The following is a 21772-nucleotide window of genomic DNA, read 5'->3' as shown; positions in this document are numbered from 1 at the left end:
CAGTTGCTATACCAGGTAGTGATACATCCAGACAAAATGCTCTCGATGGCGCACCTATAAAAATTGGCAAGGGTATTAGCTGTCATGCCACATTTCCTCAGCTGTCTGAGGAAGGAGAGACATTGTTGACCCTTTGTAACCAGTGCATCCACATGAAGAGTCCAAGAAAGCTTGTTGTGGATGACCACTCCCAGAAGTTTGACACTCTCCACTCATTCCACCTCTGTGCTGTTAATGTGTAGGGGGCATGGGTAACATCCCGCCGAAAGTCAATAATGAGTTCATTGGTTTTGCCGGCATTGAGAGCTAGTGTTCTCAGTGCACTATTTTTCCAGGTCTTCCACCTCCTATCTGTAGGCTGTTTCATCACCATCTGAGATTCGACCGACTATGGTGGTGTCGTCAGCGAGCTTGTAAATGGCATTAGTCTGGTATTTGACGGGGAATGCAGTGAAGAAGGAGATCTTGAGATCAGTCACATTTCAACATTGTGAGGTTACAGGGAATGCTTTAACTTTTTTTTAATGTTTGCAGAAAGCAAGTGTTGGAGGAATCATGTACATTTTACAAAATGGAAAGAATTGTAACGGTGGAGGAAAATAAATGAATGGCATTGAATGATGTGCTGAAGTGCTAATGATCCCTTTAAATTGGAACCTTGGAACTCTCATGCAATAAAGTAACTGGAGAGCAAGGAATCCTTTTACAGAAATCCTTCTCGTTTGAATGAATGGATTGTGTTGAGTGCATGTTATTATTAGAATCTGACTTCATTCTGCTTTTATTTGCAGCCTCCAAATGACCCACATGGGATATCTCAAGAGGAGTTAGTGTTGAGCCTGCGATCTGTACTTACTGCCACACCCCGGTTTGCAGAGGTATTATCAGTAATCTAGTCTGTCAGAATGCTTTAGCATTTCTACTGGGGTGTGGTGATAGGCACCAGCACCAATACAACCAACAAACTATCAATTCAGACTTTCCTGTGACTTTTTAGAATTGTATAAGACTGAAGGGAAGCCTTTTGACACAGTGTGCCTGTACCGGCTCTTGGAAAGAGAACCAATTGCTCCCTCTCACCCTACTTTCTCATCGTAGCCTCACAATTCTTTTGCTTCTTCAAGTATTTATCGAATTCCCTTTTTCATGTTACTCTTGTACCACTTCCACTGCCCTTTCAGGCAACACATCATCATAGATTTGTTAAATAAATGAATCTCCTTCTGATTCTTCTAAACAATTGTTGTAGTCTTATTTATTCCCCAGAAGTTTGAACACCCAAATTAAATCTCACCTTAACTGTCCTTGTTTTTGGTGTCTCTTGTTCTAAGTTAGTCTGAGGGCAGTGTCAGACCTGACACTGATACTTCAGTCAATATAGATTAGATTACTTAGTGTGGAAATAGGCCCTTCGGCCCAACAAGTCCACACAGACCCGCCGAAGCACAACCTACCCATACCCCTACATTACCCCTTCACCTAACACTACGGGCAATTTAGCATGGCCGATTCACCTGACCTGCACATCTTTGCACTGTGGGAGGAAACCGATGCAGACATTGGGAGAATGTGCAAACTCCACACAGTCAGTCGTCTGAGGCGGGAATTGAACCTGGGTCTCTGCCACTGTGAGACAGCAGTGCTAACCATTGTGCCATCGTGCTGCCCACTAGCTTGTGATTCAGGATTTGTCCCTGAAGCATGGTAACTTTGAACTGTTGGTGATTACCTATAGTACTGTATGCCTTCAAGGAGATGATGCCCCCAGCAGGGAGGATTGGCAAAAACAGACCAAAATATTTCCTGATTCCAAGACACATTCTTCTATCATTACTAAGTAGCATTTACAGTTGAGAAATGGATTATTTGGCCCAACAAGTCTATGCCAGTATGATAATGGTTGGTTAGTCAGAAAGGGCTCAGATATAGAGTTGGCAGTAGATTGGTGCAGATAACACTAGTGAGTAGTATGGCATAGGTATCATATCTCATCCTGTGCCTTGGGGTTATATACTTGAGGTTGATGTGGCAAAAACGTGCAGTCGATACAATGCAGGGATAGACCTTTATCACCTACAAGTCTTCACCCCCGCCCCCCCCCACATACATTAAGAGTTTACTTATGATCACGATTACTTATGCCTGTAATAAAACAGGCATGCTTATTCCTGTCAAATTGTTAGTGATGTTTCAACCTTCCAACTTTTATGTAGAGATTAATCAGATTCTTAAGGAAGTGTGAACAAACTTCAATGTGTTCATTAGTAGTACTGCTACAAACAGTTTCAACCAGAAAGTTCCTGTCGGCCTGTATCATTTTGTTCTCTTTATATTTCCCACCTGGTCTGTGTCTCATCCTTTGATGACAGTTGTAGAAATATGACAGAAACAGGCTCTTTTTCTTTTGTGACATTTGATATTGAGTGTTAGTGGTTGTTAGATGATGGGGAAGTGAAGGCTTGTCTTAATTTAGTTTTGCATCTTTTCTCAGAATTGTATTAATTTGACAAAAATGTTCCTTGTGTTCTTAGTTCCTAATGCCACTCCTGATTGAGAAACTGGATTCGGATATTCAGAGTGCCAAAGTGGATTCCCTTCGGACTCTGGTAGGTGAGGTGTTCCTGTTCGAAATTCTCTGTGGTGTTGGTGATCAAGGACTCTGGGTTTGGGCTGTGATGTCCTTTAGTAAATCTGGCTTATCCCTTTTTAAGATCACTCACCTGAACAGGAAAATCCAGATTATTGCAGCTACATGGGTAATGGTGAATGGATAGCTGAGACCAATCATTCTGTCAAAACATGTAGGTGTGCCATTTGACAAAACCCTTTTCATTTTCTTGTAGCTGCTGATCTGACCTTGCTTCCTATTTCACTACATTTACTGTTCCATTGAGGGAAGAGAAAGGGAGATGGGCCTCAAATGGCACATATGTATATTAAGTGCTACTCTTAAATCAATAGGTTGCAAGTGGCCAACTAAAACTTGTGCTGCTATTGTAGTGAAGTGCAATATTGATTTAAAAAATGAAAATGTTGAAAAAAAGGGATATAGATATGAAATAAAAACACAACATCTTTGTACTGTGCTTGTCAGCATCATCAAGAATGCTTCCTGATGAAGGGCTTTTGCCTAAAACGTCAATTTGCCTGCTCCTTGGATGCTGCCTGACCTGCTGTGCTTTTCCAACACCACGGTCTCAACTTGACTATCTATTAGCTGTTCTTTCATGGCTGAGTCAGAATCCTGAAACAAATAGCACTGTGGAGCGACATGGACTGCAGAAGTTCAAGGAAGACAATGCATCACCACCACCTTCATGACAATTAGCAATATATGTGTGGTGTCGCCTGTGAGACCCTGAGAATCAATAAAAGAAGATAACTTTCCCTGCTTTCTTGTCCCTCATAGACAACATGCTGCAGAGATTATAGGAAGAAGGAGTTGAAAGAATTCCTACCAGCTCTTTGGCACTCTATACGCAGAGAGGTAAGCACAAGAATATATAGACTGTGCAATATCTACCTTCTAGAGTGTTAACCCTGATTCAGTTTGCCGTACTAATCCTTCTTAAAGGATAAGGATTCAAACCCACTATAGTTTAAATGTGTGATTCAAGATACCAACCCCCCCAGTAGAGTGGTAAGGGTGTGGATTGGGTGTACAGAACATATTTCATCTTGAAGGGGAGTCCAAAACTATTGGTTATAAATATTAGACAGGCATGAGTGATGCAGGTGGGGATTTGGGATTAAATACCCAGATAGTGATGAGAATATGTAAGTTCAGTTACAAGATGCAGCTAAGGCAAATAGCATTGCTGCATTTAAGAGAAGTGAAATAGACATGACTGCAAAAGGAGCAGATGGTTGTGTTTGGTCGGGTAAGATGAAGAGGGTAGGAGGAGGCTCATGGAGCATGATCACTACAAAGAGCCAGTTCGGCTGAATGGCCTAAACAGCTGAGAATGAATTGCATTTTGAGTGCCCGCTGAGAACTGAATTGAGAACATTCCTAGCCTGTTTCCTCTCTCGGGTGCTTGAAAGGAGCACTTTCACTCTGAGAGTGGTGGGCTCTAAACCCTGAGTAATTTCTAGCATTGCTTTGACACAACATATGTTATAAAGCCAGATACTTGTTAAATGGATCATGTGCTGTTTCATTTATGGCAGAGTGGGAGTTGGTCAGGCCCATTTTGATCATTACATATACCCTTTAAATTTTTCTAGGTCTTTCAGACAGCAAGTGAAAAGGTTGAAGCTGAAGGTCTTGCTGCTCTCCAGGCACTATCAACTAGTCTGTCCAAGTCAGTTATCGATTCGGATGCAGAGGATAGTCTGGATGCATTCCTCAATAATGTTCTACAGGGTATGGATGAAATCTACCCCTTTGTATCCAATGCATCGATCTCACTCCATGAATAAGTATAGAAACCATTACCTGTCTAAATTAGTAACCTGAGGTTTTCAGGCCTTTCCAGATAGATGTACTGTCAGTTTTGTACTTGAAAGAGAAACATTTCAATGCTGGGGAGCCAAACACATTCCATTTTAATCATCTGATTTCAGCATCAAGCAGTTCTCAAGGTTCTTATGTTGCAGAGTACATCTTGATGTACTGAGGAGAAACTGGACAATTCACACATGCTGACCATTTTCAAGTTGAACAAACTACTGGAAATCCCTTGAAGATTTTTTCTCGCTGACAATATATTAAATTGTTGCCATTTAAAAGCTTTTAAAAATTTGAGATTTGTTTGTATTCAATGTGGTGTTGTTTACCAGCTCACTGCAGGATGTTTTCCTTTTGTATGTTTTGCATGTGCGGTCAAAAAAATTTCTTTATTCTTTGTTGATTAACTTCCTTCTTTATTTTTGTCTTGGACATGTTCTTCCTCACAGCTGGCATATTACATAATTAAATTTGTTCTATCATTCTTGAATAATGGTATTCACTTCAAAGTGGGACCAGCAGATCAACTGATATCTCAACCAAATTCACTTGCCGTTGTCCCTCCTTACAGATTATACAACAGCCCATTTTGACATTGCCCACAATGTCAGCTGTGCAAGTAGCATAAGTTTAATTTGGGAAACTGGGACTGAAGGGTTTGTTACTGTGCTGTATGACTCTATGACTCTACAGCATCTCTGAAACGTTTACTGTTGCCTCCTTGCTTCAGATTGCAAGCATCATCTGTGTGAACCAGACATGAAACTCGTGTGGCCAAGTGCAAAGCTGCTCCAGGCAGCTGCGAGTGCTTCGTACAGAGCATGCTCCAAGATCAACAGCTGCATATTTCCTCTGTTGCTGGAACAATTCAATAAACATAAACAGGTAAAGGAAGAGCACATGGAAACTCACCTTGGATTAGCAATGCCATGTGTTGAGGCCTCATTTGGGACCATGAGCGCAGAATCTGGGCCAATATTCCAGCGCAGTACTCAAGTGTTTCAGAGATGATGTTGAACTTGGATCCTCAGTGCACTTAGTTTGACTGATAAAGATTCCATGTTTGACCTAACATTCCTCCTTCATCCAGCACCATTATATCAGATTAGTTAGTCATTGATCCTGCTGCTGTTTGTGGATATTGCAATGCACACAGTGATATTGCAAATTGATTACTGCACTTCCACTCAGTATCTAATGAAATAACATTAACTTGAAGATGGCCTCAACCAAAGCTGTGGTGCTGTGCCCAGTTGAATAACCTGTCAAAACTCAGGGTTCATGCACAATATAAAGTTGAACTCTTTCTACAGAGAATTTGCATATTGTCAGAAGTGTTGTCCTGTTTGGACATTCAAACATAGAAAGGTCAAAAGTAATGGTATGTATAGGCCACTGAGCCCATCAAGTATGCACTGTCATTCAGTTTGATCATGGCCGATCCTCTATCTTAACATCATTGTCCCCATACTCTTTGTCATTTTCAATGTTGAGGAATCTGTCTGATTCTTTCTTGAATATATTCACTAATTTGGCGTCCACAGCTACCTGTTGTAGGGAATTATACAGACTTGCCATCCTCAGAGTGAAGAATGTCTCCTATCATTTCTAAATAGCCTACCCTTCAGTGCAGGAAAGGTACACTAGGTTAATAGCAGGTATGGGAGAACTGTGTTAGGAGTAGAGGTTAATCAACTGGGCCTGTACTTCTTGGAATATAGAAGAATAAGAGGAAACCTTATTGAAACATAAAAGATTATTTGAGGATTTGACAGGGCTGGTGGGAGAGCCTAGGACTAGAAGACATAATCTCAGAATAAGGAATTGCACATTTAAGACACAGCTGAGGAGGCATTTCTTCTCTGAGGATAGTGAAACTGTGGAATTATTTACCACAGAGGGTGTTGAGACTAGCTCACTGAGTATATTCAAGACTAAGACTTGTAATTAATAAGGGAATCGAGGATTATGGGGAAAAGGAGGAAAGTGGAGTTGAGAATGATCAGATCAGCTGTGTTGTCACTGAATGGCAGAGCAGACTTGATGGGCTGAATGACCTACCTCTGCTCTTAATTCGTATCCTAAGATCTTGACCCCTTGTTGTAGACACTCTTCCCCCTAGGGTGAGCATCATCCCTTCATCCTGTCTGGGAGAAAGTGAGGACTGCAGATGCTGGAGATCAGAGCTGAAAAATGTGTTCCTGGAAAAGCGCAGCAGGTCAGGCAGCACCAAAGGAGCAGGAGAATCGACGTTTCAGGCCTAAGCCCTTCTTCCTGAATTCCTGAAGAAGGGCTTATGCCCGAGAGATGCTTCATCCTGTCTGTCCAGCCCTGTCAGCACTTTATATGTTTCATTGACAGCCCTGTCATACTTCTAAACTTCAGTGGCCACAGGCTCGGTCAACCCAATCTATCTCTCCGTATGACTGTCCTTCCATCACAGGAATCAGTTTGGTGAACAGTCACTATACTCCTACTCTGGAAAGTATATTGTTTCTTGAGTAAGGAGACCAAAACTACACACAATACTCCAGACAAAGTATGAAAATTTGAAACAACAACCTGAACTATGCAAAGAAGAGCAGAGTGAGTGTCTTGGCTGACATTTCTTCGTAAAGCACCACTAACAAACTGGTTAATTGGCCTTTCATGTTTGTTCGTGGGATTTTGCTGTTATAGATTGATAGGTTTCCTTACATGATTGTCACTGTGCTCCAAAATTAATTTGGTGTGGCGCCCTTGACAAGGACACTGTGAGGCACTTTACTTGTATTGGCATTCAATTCTTGCAAATTGAACTAATGATGGAATGTTCTTTTTTTGCAGAGTAGCCAACGTTGGACAATCTTGGGAATTTTGAAAATTTTCATTAAACTAATCCAAAAGTGGGACCGAGATGAGGAAGGTGGGTTGGATTTTGTGCTGATCAGATATTCAAGGAGTGGGAATGGAGGAAGTGGGGATGCACGACAACCCCCCTGAGGTGTTCCAGGGTGTTATCAAGGGAATTCTTGTCTCTTGCACATCTCCCAGTTGTAATGGCTTTGTATTTGGAAACTTTGTCTTAAGTTCTGGAATTCCCTCCTTTAAACCTGTCCAACTTCTTACCCTGTTGTCTCCTATAAAATGCTGCCTAAAATCTATTTCTTCAATTGCCTTCTTTGTAATTTTGTTTTTTGGTAACACTCCTGTGAATTGTTTGGGATCATTTCACATTGTTGTTGAATTTGAGAGAGGGTCCAGTCACCGCATCAGTGAGTGAAAGTGTGGATGGACCTGGGTCTTTTGATGTTGCAGGAAAAAAGATAGTTAACAAGAGAATGCAACAATGATCAGAGTGCAGAAAATGTCAGACTATGTTGCAAAGACCTGGGTTGCATGGCCAACACTTGCTTTTTTTTTGTAATATTTGTTTGTTCAATGAGTGCTCACTCCCAGTATCACAAGAGGTAACTCCACCCTGGAGACCGAAAACACCCAGTGACAGATTTTTGAAAGCAAATTGTGGACTCTGATATTTTATCATTTGTTACCTCTCATGTAAGTTAAAGAATGTAAGTGTTTGATTTTTCCATGTGAACTGTTCCTAGAATACTGATAATACAATAACATTTGATAGATATGCCTTTTTACACCATAGGCTGCAATGTTCATGTCCTTTGTGACTAATTATCATTGAGCAAACTCTGCTGCTTGTATCAATGTTTCAGCATCAGTATAAAAAAGTGGAATTGAGTTGTTCCTGAAAGAAATAGTTTTGCTGAGTCATTGCAGGAGATACAATTAATTTCATTAAAAGGAAGCGTAAATTGTGGTTTGTTCATTGATGAATAAAGGAGTTATTTTTGTTTGTCAATACCTGCTTGGATACTATTTATTGTCCATGTTTTCCAAATCTTTGTGGTCAAATCTGTCTTAGTTTTTATGCTCTCGTCCTATAAGCCTTTCAGGACTCTATGCTTCTCTCAAATTATCACTCCACCATAGAGAGCCATGTCTTCAGCTACATGGGCACTGATTTCTGGAATTTCCTCCCAAAGTGCCTGCAACACTTTAAATGGAGTTCAGTGTTTCACTACTGCTTTGATCAAGTGTTTGGCCATATATCTTAATACCTCCTCATGTGACTGAGTGTACAAGTTTGATAAAACTTTTGGGACATTCTGGTGAATTCGATGAAGGTTCTGGATGTAGGTTTGCTCGCTGAGCTGGAAGGTTCATTTTCAGATGTTTTGTCACCATACTAGGTATAATCAGCAGTGAGCCTCTGGATGAAGCCTTCATCCGGAGGCTCACTGATGATACCTAATATGGTGATGGAACGTCTGAAAATGAACCTTCCAGCTCAGCGAGCAAACCTACATCCAGAACCTCAGCCTGAGCTACAAATCTTCTCAAAACTCATTAGATGAAGGTGCTAGGTAAATGCAAACTATTGAACAATGAAACTGAGCAATGTGAATGGGGAGTGAGCACATTGATTTGATTTTTAATTGTTCTTCTGCCCCTCCCACTTATAGATGAGAATCCCCTGTGTGCCTTTAAGGATCAGCTTTGTATCCTGGTATTCTCTGCACTGACTGATTCCAGTGTCCAACTGCAAATGGTGGGGACTAGCACTTTGGCAGTTCTGGCATCACAGCAAGGTTAGTTCCTCATCACGCGTGCTCAGCTGTAATTTTTTTTTTTATGATTGCTAACTGAACTCAGTTAAATGGCAGGGTGGCTGACTGGTGCAGAGCTGCTGTGAGCACCTCTATTTACCGACTCTTATTTCGCTGTGTATCTGGCTTCATGGATCTCTCTTATTATAGATTTGCTGTCTTCCTCCGACATCGAGTTGAGTGTAGACCACTTGAACAGACTGATCCTACAGGAGGCTGATCCTCAAGTTTGGTGAGGATTTTAAATGTCTCTTTTTGATACTCCAAGGAAAGCTCTGCTGCGTTCATTGTCTGGTTGTGAATGGCAGAACGTTTCTGGAGTATTCCAACCTTGTGCTCTGGCCTTGTCATTCGAAAAGTAATTCCAAAACTCTGAAAAAGAGGGGGATGCCAGGTGGAAGATTGACATAAGAAGGCTTAATCAGTTTAAATAAAAAAAAACTATGCACCTTGGTGCCATCCAGATAAAGAGCATCAGTGGTTTGATTCTGAGACTGCAGTCCACAGATGTGCAGGTTGCATAAATTGGCCATGCTAAATTGCCCATAGTGTGCAGGGATGTGTAGGTTAAGGGCATTAGCCTTGGCAAATACCGGGTGATAGGAGAGAGGAATGGGTCTGGGTGGGGTATTCTTCGGAGGGTCGGTGTGGACTTGTTGGGCCAAATACCACATTGTATGTATTCTATGGTATTCTCTGCTGATCAGTCAGTAATACTTTCGGGCTTCTACTGTTGATCACAGCAACCTGGAGCTTGAGAACAAAATAGGTGGGGTTCTACATCCAGAACCTTATTCCTAATCATCATCTGTCTACCCTGCAGGATATTGGTGTCAATCTTGGCTGAGGACAAATTTGAGCTTTGATGTTCTGTCCATTTCCTGTCCTCTTCCAGTAGTTGAATAGTAGGCTGGCAGATAAAATATTTGCTGTATGGTGAAGAATAGGAGACTGCTCTCTACAGACCTCCTTGCAAGGAACTGACTGCTCCAACAATAGAACATTTTAAATGGATGACCTCAGTTCAATTTGGAATGTGTCCCCCTCATTTCCCCACGAGCCATGAGCCACCAGCTTGTGATCAAAGGTTAAACTTTTGCCTGCTGGTGTGCTCTGGCCTTTCAGACTTCTGATCGTCTGCATGCCATTCTCGCCAACAATTGTACACTTTAAATGATAAATTCTTCACCATACTTAAAGCTCCATCTGTAACTGTCCTCAGCGGTACAGTTCTCCCAAGGATTCTGTACTTCTCCAGCTCTGGCCAGTTGTGCAGTTTCACTTTCGATGTCCTACCATAAGCAAGTGTGCTTTCAGCTGTCTGATCCCTAAACTCTGCAATTTCTCCACATTTCCCTCTCCTATTTAAGCTTGCATCTTTGATCAAGCAACTGTTCTAATATCATGTTGTTGATTGTCAGTATTCTGTGTGATTATATTTCTGTGGAGAGCCTTGAGATTTTTTTACTGTGTTAGAAGAGCTAAATATAAATAAAAGCTGTTTTTTTTTTTAAACCCTTCTTTCTTAGTGCCGCAGCATTGGAAGCTTCCACGATCATTTCTGCAATCCAGCCCTCTGCTTTCGTCACTAAGATGGTTCCAGCACTGACGCAAGATTTAAATACAGGTATATCACATTGCTGTGTTCGTTTCTTCTCTGGATGGATTGTTACACACGGATGTAACAGCGCTTGGAATGCTAAAAGACCTTGGACCCACCACTTCCTTTATTGTTGACTTACAAAATCACACTTCACAAAGGAGGCCATTCAACTCATTATAGCTTTGAAGGAGATATCCATTTAATCCCACCCTCATGTTTTTTTTACAAAGCCCTGTAAATGTCTCATTTTTGAAATATCTAATTTCCTTTTGAAAGTTACTGTTGAATCTGCTTCCACCATTCTCTCAGGCAACGCATTACACATCACAACAGCTTGCTGTGTTTAAAAGAAAATCCTTGTTGGTTATTGACCTGCATGTTTTGGCACAGTTTATTTCCTTGATGCCACACCCTCTGGTAAAACCATGTTCCTCACAATTTGTAATTGCCTTTCCCAAGTGCACTACGTCTGCAGTGATTGCTGAGAGTAGATCACTCTGAGTACCTGCAATAAATGATAACTGAATAAATCACTAACTGGCCACTCTATTAATTAAAGGCATAAGGAATGACCTTTATTATGCTCAATGCTATGCCTGCACCATGGGTGTAGTTGCAATCTCAAATCAAGCTCTAATGGGGCAATGTTCACTGAGATCAAAAAGTCTTGGGTCAATATAGGTTGGAGAGAAAACTGAAGCAGTTTCTGCTGCCAATCAGTCAGAGCTGGATTAGCTAAAATCGAAGTTATCTCACACTTCACTGTCAAACAGGTTAAGTCTCACTATCCTCAGAAACACTGAAATTATCCACTATTAGGTCTTTTAAGCGGATGTTCAATGCTCCTGCAAACAGTCCAAAATGACTGGCTCCTGACAGTTTACTTCTGGTCTGTTCCTTTCCAGCTTGCAACACTTTAGCTCCAGAAGTATCATTGACCATGTAATGTTTCCTTTTGCTGAAGTGAGGCAATTCTTCACAAGTTTTAGCTCTTCACAAGTTTGGTTTTTCCAGTCCAAGCACAAATGTCTATCTGCATTCTTGTGGTGTTGTGCACAATAAAGGTATTTAGCTTTTCTCTCTCTCCCCCGCTAGCTCTCTCCCCCTCTTGCTCTCGCTCGCGCTCTCTCTCTATGTCTCCCTGTCGCTCTCTCTCTCACTCTCACTCGTGTTCTCTCTCTCTGTCTGTCTGACTCTCAGTCACTCACTCACTTTTTCTCTTGATGCATAACAGATGGTTTTCGTGGATATTTTAGAAACATATCCCCTCTCAAACCCCTGCTCCATAGCAACGAGAATCACATAGATCATGTATGCAAGTATAAATGTGGATGAGTTATCCTTGAGATCCCTTTTCTCTTGGAAACAAATTGACAGTTTAAAGCATAGCTGTTTGCAACCCAACATTCAAAACACTTTGGAACTTTGGAGAATTAGAGTCTGTGCAAGTTTAGCATAAGGGCTGTTGCCACTGTCTCCAAGTGTGAAGATCTTGAACTTTTTCCCTATAATACAGACTGGATCTCCTTTAGTATCTCATCAGTGCAAAGCCAACGAGACACATCCAAGCCATTGTGTTGGCGGTGGGGTGGAGGCAGACGGTATTACTGAAGAAGACTGTTTTTGGACTCGCAATGTTAATTCTGCTTCCACTTCTTACACCTGAAATTTCTGTGAGCAAGTGAGACTGGAACTGAAGAATTGGTATTGAAGCACTGTCTGAAACATGCTCTGAGTTTTGAGCAGAGTCATCAAAAGAGTAATTAATACTGAATATGAATATTTTGTACACTGATATTTCTAGAACGGATGGAAGTGAAGGATGATGGCGAACCTCTTGCACCGTCTGGTAATGCTCTGCATCAACGCAGTATACAGGCTCTGGCTGCCATTTCCACACACCCCAGTATAGTGAAGAGGACAGTCCCAGTCCTGCTGCAGCATTTGACCAATTTACAGAAAGGTGAGTTCTACAGAAAGAGTTTTTTTTCTCACCAAAATGTTGGTGAACTGAGATGCTGAAAGCTGAGATTTCTTTCCAAATTATTAATTGAGTATCCGTTCAGATGTGAAAAGGTTTAAGAAACTCTGCCTCTGGTCGGAATTGACGCCTTCTTTGGGTGAGACAGTGTCAGTGAAAAAGGGGTTTTGAAAGGCAAGGGGACCATTAATGTTCCAGGTGTGGAAGGAGACCAAGGATGGTAAATCAGAGGCAGAGTGATCAGTGATCAGTGATCTGCTATTGATAACTATCTTGTGATTAGGACTAATGCTCTTAAAAATAGAATGTGGGGATGGGTCACTCTTGGGGGCATGAAATTCAATACATTGTGACTCTGAACATTTATTTGATAGTTTTGTTCCCTCTTCACTTTGCCTTTAATTGTCAATTGTGGGTTTCGTCGCGTTTCTGAATCAGAACTTTGTGGGTTTCGGTCCACTCTCAACTTGAGTACAAGAGTCAAAACTGACACTCAGCTAAGGAGTGCTGCACTGTCATTTGGTCAGATGCTGCAGCAGGACTGCACATGCCCATTGATGTATTAAACTGAGGCCAGTCAATTCCAGCAGATGCTCAGGTCCCATGAAAATACTTTGAGGTCGAAAAGGGAAAGGTATCCCTTAATCAACATATCAATATAAAACAAAAGACTGCACATGCTGGAGATCTGAAACCAACAAAAGCAGAAATTGCTGGAGAAACCCAACAGGTCTGGCAGCATTTGTGGAGGGAAAGAGAGGTAATGTTTAGTGTCCTTCTGTTTTCTCTCCACGGATGCTACCCGACCTACTGAGTTTCAATAATAAATTCTGTTTGATTAAAAGATATTATGTTGTTTTCTTGTTATGCACAAATTCTATGTAGAAACAGTGAATCAACATTTCAAGAGTACTTAATTGGCTGTCAAGTGCTTTGGGATGTAATATAATTGTAAAAGTCCTGATATACATGTAATTTCCTGTTCTTCAATTGCAAAATACTTTAAGGTGAACAACACCAGGTTTTTGGAAGGGAGAGATGACTATCCTACTCTATGGTGGATGTTTTTGAAAACTGTAGCTCAGTAGTGGCGTACATTAGAGCTCCACCATCAGAGGACCTAATTACAGTAACTTTATTTTCTTGCAGGGACTTCAGGCAATGAAAGCGACATGGCCATCTTGATGTGCCAGAGCCTGCAGCGAGTGGCAGAACACTGTCGGGGTGCTGAAGAGAGCAGCCAGTACTTTCACCAAATGGTTGTTCCATGCCTACTGGGACTGGCCATCCAGACAGCTATGCAAGGTAAACATGACCTTATAGCCAAACCCAAATGAGCATTGCTAAGCATCCAAGTTAGCATTCCCTTACAGGACAGGAGAAAGGTCTGTTTACCTTTTTAGTAAGTCATGACTCCCACTTGCTCTTTGTTTTTGTACAAAAGTGTAACTGCTATTAAATATTAACCATGCATTACCTTGATTCCATTGGATCAGGCTTCTACACTTTTTCCCTCTTCTTTTTCTTCTGAAATATTTGACCCAGAATTCATTCAAACTGCTGAAGGACATTAAACATAACCTTAAGCATGCATTGTAACTATGAGCTAGTACCTGCCCATGCTCTTTCCCATTTTTATTTTTATTTTCTTCCTAATTAAATATTTGCAGAGTATTTGATCAATTTTTAAACTTTTTCTTTTTTTTTTACTATTTGGGATTCAAAAAGTGGATCAGTTAAATTGCCATGGTCTGGGACCCTAACCTGGAACTTCGCCAACCTGTCATTTATTACCTGCTTTATTGGAATTCATATTGTGTTTGCATTTCTCAAAGACCTCTTATCTCACTTGCATTTTTTCTCTCTCTCTCTCTTCCTCCCTCTATCCTCCCCTCAACCCCCCCCCCCCCCCCCCCCCCCCACTTTCTTTCTCTCAACTTAAAATGAAACTTCCAATCAAAGGTGTAGTCGCACAACTTGCTGAGATATCCGACAGCAGTGGGAATTGGATTAGTTCCCACTTCCCCACTCTGCCACTCACTTGGTTGATTGTAGTCACAGAACTGCACAGAGGGGCTGAATGCACCACAGATACTTCCACCGGAAAGGAAGACTGAATTATCATTCAGCCAGACTCTCTTTTTTTTTTTGTCCTCCACTCTATCTTGATATTTTTTCTGTGGAAGGAATCTAGAAAAATGATGACATAACCTTAAAATCAACCAGATCAGTTAGGAGTGGTTAGGTATGTAGAACTGAAGTAGTGGATGCCAACTCAATTAATAATTTTAATTTAGATTGCTGGCTGATGATACTAAGGGGAATGGAGCCAAGCGTGATGAATAGAATTCAACCTCTGCTCAGCCATGAGCTCACTAATTAGTGGTACAGGCTCGAGGGTCCAAATAGCCTCCTGCTATTTCTCTGTTTTTCTTCCTTCCTGTTCTGAGTGATACAGGCTCTTGGGTGCCCAATTTTTTTTTTTTTGTCCTGTGCCACCCCAACCTCAGCAATAGTTCTCTGCTGTACACTCTTGTCATTGTTTTCTCAAGAACGTGCAGTGAGACAATAAGGAGCCGAGCATCTCAAGGCACCTGTTTGGGACACAGTTTGATGTCTGCCTTGAGAGAGTTAAAAATCGCACAACACCAGGTTATAGTCCAACAGGTTTAATTGGAAGCTATAGCTTTTGAAGCGCTGCTCCTTCATCAGGTGGTTGGAAGGAGCAGCATTCCGAAAGCTAGTGCTTTCAATTAAACCTGTTGGACTATAACCTGGTGTTGTGATTTTTAACTTTGTACACCCCAGTCCAACACCGGCATCTCCAAATCATGCCTTCAGAGAGATTTCTTTGTTAGACACCTGGATTGGATTAACCAAGGGAATGAGAAAACATATTTAACAAAAAGGGGTATTGTTTTGCTCTCACAAATATTAGTCTGTAACTACGTCTCAAGAGTAAACGGAAGGAGATTTACATATTAAGCTATCCTGAAATTAGAAACTGAGTCTGAACTGATCAATTCCATGAGCTGCCCAACTCTCTCTGCCCTCCCCATTCCTGAACCATGATAGGAAGCAGATGTGACACTGATAGGAAATCTGTGTCATTGTAATCACAGCTGTTGATATATAACTTTTTTTTTGCCCAACTACATGACAGCTGCATGTAAATTCTTCATCTGTAGCTTTTTTAGAAAAAATAATTTGTGATGCAGGCCTTGCCACCTAGACACTGACCCTCTTCTCCTTCCTCCACTGGAGCTGAGTCCCGACATGAACCTCCATGCAACCCAGTCTATTAGCTCTACATTTAAAGAAAGCAGCCTACTTTGGAAAATACTTAACGGAAGTAGAAATTGCTGGAAAAGCTCAGCAGGTCTGGCATCTGTGGAGAAAAATCAGAGTTACCATTTCAGGTCAAGTGACCCTTCCTCAGAACTGGAATTTGGAAACTTTTTCGTGTTAGCTGCGGCTCAATGGATTGTAGAGTCATAGAGATATACAGCATGGAAACAGACCCTTCGGTCCAACCCATCCATGCCGACTAGTTATCCCAATCCAATCTAGTCCCACCTGCCAGCACCCGGCCCATATCCCTCCAAACCCTTCCTATTCATATACCCATCCAAATGTTTCTGTCTCGCCTCAGTCAGAAGGTTGAGGGGTTCAAGTCCCACTTTGGGGGGGTTTGCACATATAATCTAGGCTGACATTCCTGTGCAGCACTGAGTGAGTGTTGAACTGTCAGAGATGCTGTCTTTAAGATAAAATTTACTGCTCCCTACAGTTTACTTTCTCTTTTGATCTGGCTTTGTGTAATTGGAAGTGAACGATGATTATAAAGCTTGTCACTGAAAAAAAATGAAGAAATGTGAATTTTACTCACTAAACCTTGTAAACTATCTGATCTAGACTGTGCATCTGAGGTCCGGCTTGGCATCCTGTGTGAGGAACAGGTAATCACGGCGTTTGGGACCGTGATCAGCACTGCCTACAGTGATGGCGAGACAGAGTAAGTTTCTGTGACTTTTGCACGTACTTTTCAGGGACAGGAAATATTTGTCTGGTTCATGAAGGATGCCCCTATTCCCTTATGTACCAAAAGTCCATGGCCAAGTCATCATGACCATCCACGTCTTTCCCACCCTCCCCTTGTATTCACATAATGTCTTGAGTGATGGAAATCCTTGGGCCAGGAAGAAGATCTTATGGGCCAAGTACTTTTTGGAAAAGAATTCATTGATACATAAATTCTGAAGGGGTTTGACAGGATCGACACTCAGTAGTTGTTTCCCCTGGTCAGAGAATCTAAAAGGTGATGACAGAATCTTAGGCTAAGGAGTAATGTTCCCACTAATTTTATTTTCTGCAATGATCTCCAAGGTCTGTGCACGGGAGTGACTTCTCAGAATTACAAATCAATGCAACGTGGACTGTCGAAGCAGCTGCACAGCCACACAGTTTAGAGGAAACATTGACAATTAGTAAGCCACTTAGGACTGAGATAAGAAATTTGTTCACTCAGAAGGTTGTGAGACTTTGGAATTCTCTATTCCCGAGAACAGTAGATGCTTCATACTTTGAATATATTAATGACTGCAAATGATAGATTTTTGGCCCACCAGGGAATGGAAGCGTATGTGGAGTTGATGGGAAATTGGAGTTCATGTGGCAGTAGGTTGTGGTCAAGGAGTTCAGGCAATGAATTCAGGGAAGCAGCTATGGTTGTATTGACGGCCAGTCCAGTCTGAAGCAGCTGTACTGTCTACTTTTGCTCCTGTTTCTTATGTAGGATGAAATCTCTGTCCCAGTCAAGACTGGTCCAACTTATTGACTGTTTGCCCTTGTGGAAAGTGGACCTGATGAGTGAATTGTCAACCTACATCATGTGTTCCAAATATCAAAGGTGCTTGGCAGAGTTCATCTGTGCAAAGATGGCCACTGGAGTCCGTGCATATGCTGATGGTCCTGTGGTGTCACACAGCCGCAATAGTGCCTTGAATGCATGTATCTGGATTACATGTGTAGATTGGTCAACTCTGTGGCCCACATGTTTTCTAATTTATTTTAGATACCAGCTGCTGGAACTGGCAATTGGGTAGCGTCATCGCTGTTCCAGACAGCTACGGATGTTGCCACTGTAATGATGTCTATAATGATGTTCACGATGGCATGGATGATAGGTGCCACCTTGTAAACCCGCAATTAGTGTTTTTCTCTCGCTCCTGGGATCTCTCACTAGTTCTAAGTCAGTGAGGTTACCAGAAGAGACTGAAAAGAAATGGGCAGTTCTGCATATCAACGACCTTTTGGTGAGGGGGTACTGAAACAGGAGCAAGTTGTTTGCCAGCTTCCAGCCAACATTTCTCGCTCTGTTAACATGACCAAAAAGCACAAGAATTGTCATTCATCTCATTTATTGCTTGTAATTCGCTGTGCTGTATTTGCCTGGCTATCTAAATTCCTTGAACTTGAACAGTAATTTGTATGTGTGAAGCTCTTTTTCAGGCAAGTGTAAAGTTCATTTGGCGGCTTACCTCAGGAGATAGCACTCTGGCTCTGAATCAGAATGTTGTGGTTTCATAATTAAAACAAAACTTGCATTTCTCTGATGCCTTCACACCCACAGATGGAACTAAAGCCAAACAATTGCTCTTTGATATGTAACCACTGCTGTAAAGTAGGAAAAGTTAACAGCTGATTTGTGGTAACTAAGCTCCCACAGCAATTAATGTGGTAATGACCATATAATTTTTTGAGACTGAATTGGGGTCAGGCATTGGCCATGGGCATTAGGGATTTCTCTTGTCTGAAATTGTGCTCTCGTGAGAGAGAAGCTGGGCCATTGGTTTAATATTTCAGCCAAAATTGCAACACCCTGGCACAAGAATGTCAGTATCTTGAGCTCAAGTCCTTGAGTGTGGCTTGAACCAAAACCTCCTGATTTGGATAAGAGTGGTACCAACTGAACCACTGTTAACACTCGAGCTCCCTTTGAGATCTCAGCCCAAAATGTAGGTTTGCACTTCAATCCGATAATGAAAGGAATGCTGCACTGTCGGGCCTACTGTCTTATAATGGAGGCTTCATTTGCCCTTTCATGGAATTGTAGGTAAAAAAAAAAGATTCCACGGAGATCTTACTCATGGTAGTCTGGAATATAAAATTCTTAGAGACAGTTTAGTTTAAATTATTACCTTTTTATTTACCAATGGCATTTACCATACACTATATTATAGATACCTACAAGCCAGGTTTGAGCTAAGGTTCTAAAACCATTAGCAGAGTAGCAGCACCAGCTCTTACCCCTAAGAGCTCTCTCAGGCTGCTCCCTTTTTTGCTGCAAACAAGCTGTTTCTACACAGAAATTGGTATTAAAATTACAAAAATGCCACATGTCCTTAATCAGATGAGCAGCAATAAAATGGCAAAAGTTTGCAGAGGAAGAGGAACTCACTGACGGGTCTGAGTATGCTTAACTAATTAAGCTACACGCACATTAAAGTAGGGAACCTGATCAAGTCAGGCCAAATGGTTAGTTGCTTTGGCTAGTTCATCATAATGACAATAGTCTAACCTATATGGAAAAAGTCATGAGGTAACCTTGCTCATCTAACACTTCCAGTATCATTGTCCTACAAAATGGCTTTTTCTTTTAAAATCATCTCAGGTTCCCAGAATGCAAATTAAATTCATAACATTCTCTGATCTCGGGCTCCAGGGAACAGCACACAAACATTCAAAACATGACAAGCCAGTATTCACTCAAATCAGACCACAGAGTTAATCTTTCCACCAGCTTCTGAAATGTCTGTCTGTGTGTGTGTGTGTGTGTGTGTCTCTCTGTCTCTCTGTGTGTCTCTCTCTCGCTCGCTCTCTGGTCTCTTCGGTCAGTGAATATAATTTACAGAAGAATGTTTTTCTCTCTCACTCACATATGAACATCTTCCAACTTTCCTACTATCTCAGTTTCAGACTTCATGTTTTCTTAGCTTGTAGGGGTAATGAGACATTCACATTCCAGAACAGTCAAGATGAGGGAGCTGAGCTTCATAAATTCAAATCTGCTCAGTGTGGTTTACATGATTATGTATCAGGATTGTTCTATTACGTGCATATTCCATTCACCTTATTAAATATTTTCCTCTTGAGTATGAGTTTTGTTAAGAGTCTTCGATATAACCAAAATTTTAGTTATCCGATATCCAACTGTGAAATATGCGCAATCTTCCAGACCCGGCGTGAGAAGGAAGTACTGCCACATGTTACACAAGTGAATAAATGGTATCACCGATCCACTGACACTAAGAACAGATGTCCTCAATTATTCTGAACAAAGCCGCCCCTGTCCCTGCCCCTGCCCCGCCGTTGTCGAACATTTCTCCGCATATCCAATTCAAGGGCAATTATGGCCAGACAACAAATGTCAAGTGGCCAATGATGCCTGAATCCCATAGATCTGTGTTTCTCAACGGGGGGGGGCGGAAGCGCCTGTTATTTTCCCTGCACCCATGAAGGCGTGCGTTCTGATTGGTTGCTGCGCTATTGTTGACAGTCTTCTCTGTGAATGGCAAACCATTTGAACTCGTTTGCAGTTGGCACTGATTCTACTGCCGAGATCAATATCACCTAATTCGTGTCGCTTCTAGGAAGACGAAACACAGCTTTTCAACTGTTCTACCGGGTGGCAGAATGAATGCACACTAACCAATCAAATTTTGCCACTTGTCTGAGCATCTTAAAATCATCATGATAAGGCAATACCCATGATTCCATCAGGTTATTCGAGCGACAGTGTAAAAATGGCCTCATGGAGTAAGAAAAAGTGCAGGCAGTATAGCATGGACTATTTGTGATATCTCTTTATTCAATCTCCGTCTAATAAGCAGTTACCACTGTGCTTGCTCTGTGAACAAGGTTTTTCCAACAAGGCCATGAAGCCTTCCCATCTTATTAAACATTTGGAAAAAGAAACACAGTGACAAAAAGGACAAAGATTTGGCATATTTTCAAACATTCAATCAGCGACCAATGATTTCCACTGCTTTTTCAAAGATGGGAGCCACAAATGTGGGTGGCCTTGTGGCATCATACAACATAGCAAAGCTAATTGCAAAATGTGGTAGACCTCATTCCGTGGGTGAATCATTGGTGCTTCCAGCTATTGCTGAAGTATTATCAATCGTGCTACGCCAGGAGCCATCAATGACTGTCAAGTGTATTCCTCTTAGCAACGATTCTGTGAGAAGGCGCATCGATGAAATGGCGTCAAATGTTGAAGATACATTATGTTCCCTTTTGATATCGAAAAAAATCGCCTTACAAATTGATGAAAGTACTATATGCAGAAATCAAGCTTTTCTTTTGGGGTACGTACGTTTCATCAACAAAAATGAAATACTAGAAGAACTACTTTTTACTCTGGATCTACCGACAGATACCAAAGGTAAGACTATCTTAGACTGCGTCAAGGATTATTTTGATAAAAAGTCTGTTTCCCTCAAAAACATTATTGCTTGTGCTACGGATGGTGCGCGTGCTATGATTGGCCAACATTGGGGATTTGTCGCATTATTGAAGAGAGAAGTGCCACACGTTTTCACAATACACTGCATTATCCATTGGCAGCATCTGGCTGCAAAGAAACTTAGTGAAGCCCTCAACCATTCTCTACAAGTGGTGATAGATGAGGTAAATTATATAAAGAGACATGCTCTGAATGAACAATTTCTCCGCCAACTCTATAAAGATAATGAAGATGAATTTCTGCAATTGCTGCACACAGAAGTGAGATGGCTCTTGAAAGGAAAATGCCTCAATCGTTTCCATGAAGTGTTCGATTCTAGCATCGAATTCCTACACAGAAATAATGAAAACCTTTGTATGAAAGCTGAAACCGTAAAACACGACTTTGCATATCTCGCGGATATATTTGATAAGTGCAATTCGCTGATCATGCAGATACAAGGAGATAATGTGAGTTTCATAAAAGCAAGGAATGCTGTTACATCTTTTATTGCGAAACTTGATCTCTTTCATCGGAATATCAGTCGTCGTGAGTTTTACCAGTT

At 41.4% G+C, this 21772-nt stretch overlaps 1 protein-coding gene across 3 annotated transcripts in view; it reads left to right on the top strand.

Annotated features, from left to right (window-relative positions):
• Nucleotides 1-21772, top strand: part of mms19 (MMS19 homolog, cytosolic iron-sulfur assembly component) — a 66645-nt gene that overhangs the window by 25631 nt on the left and 19242 nt on the right. For all 3 annotated transcript variants that reach the window (XM_043712978.1, XM_043712980.1, XM_043712981.1), the window contains 12 exons: nt 792-878; nt 2532-2606; nt 3410-3487; nt 4228-4366; nt 5181-5335; nt 7277-7355; nt 8971-9096; nt 9265-9346; nt 10644-10741; nt 12522-12680; nt 13848-14003; nt 16614-16713. In XM_043712978.1, the coding sequence (XP_043568913.1) occupies nt 792-878; nt 2532-2606; nt 3410-3487; nt 4228-4366; nt 5181-5335; nt 7277-7355; nt 8971-9096; nt 9265-9346; nt 10644-10741; nt 12522-12680; nt 13848-14003; nt 16614-16713 (1334 nt within the window). The remainder of the gene's footprint in view (nt 1-791; nt 879-2531; nt 2607-3409; nt 3488-4227; nt 4367-5180; nt 5336-7276; nt 7356-8970; nt 9097-9264; nt 9347-10643; nt 10742-12521; nt 12681-13847; nt 14004-16613; nt 16714-21772) is intronic.

This window comes from Chiloscyllium plagiosum, chromosome 22 (assembly GCF_004010195.1).
Source record: "Chiloscyllium plagiosum isolate BGI_BamShark_2017 chromosome 22, ASM401019v2, whole genome shotgun sequence".
In the NCBI taxonomy this organism is placed as follows: domain Eukaryota; kingdom Metazoa; phylum Chordata; class Chondrichthyes; order Orectolobiformes; family Hemiscylliidae; genus Chiloscyllium; species Chiloscyllium plagiosum.
This window is presented reverse-complemented; position numbering and strand designations above follow the sequence as displayed.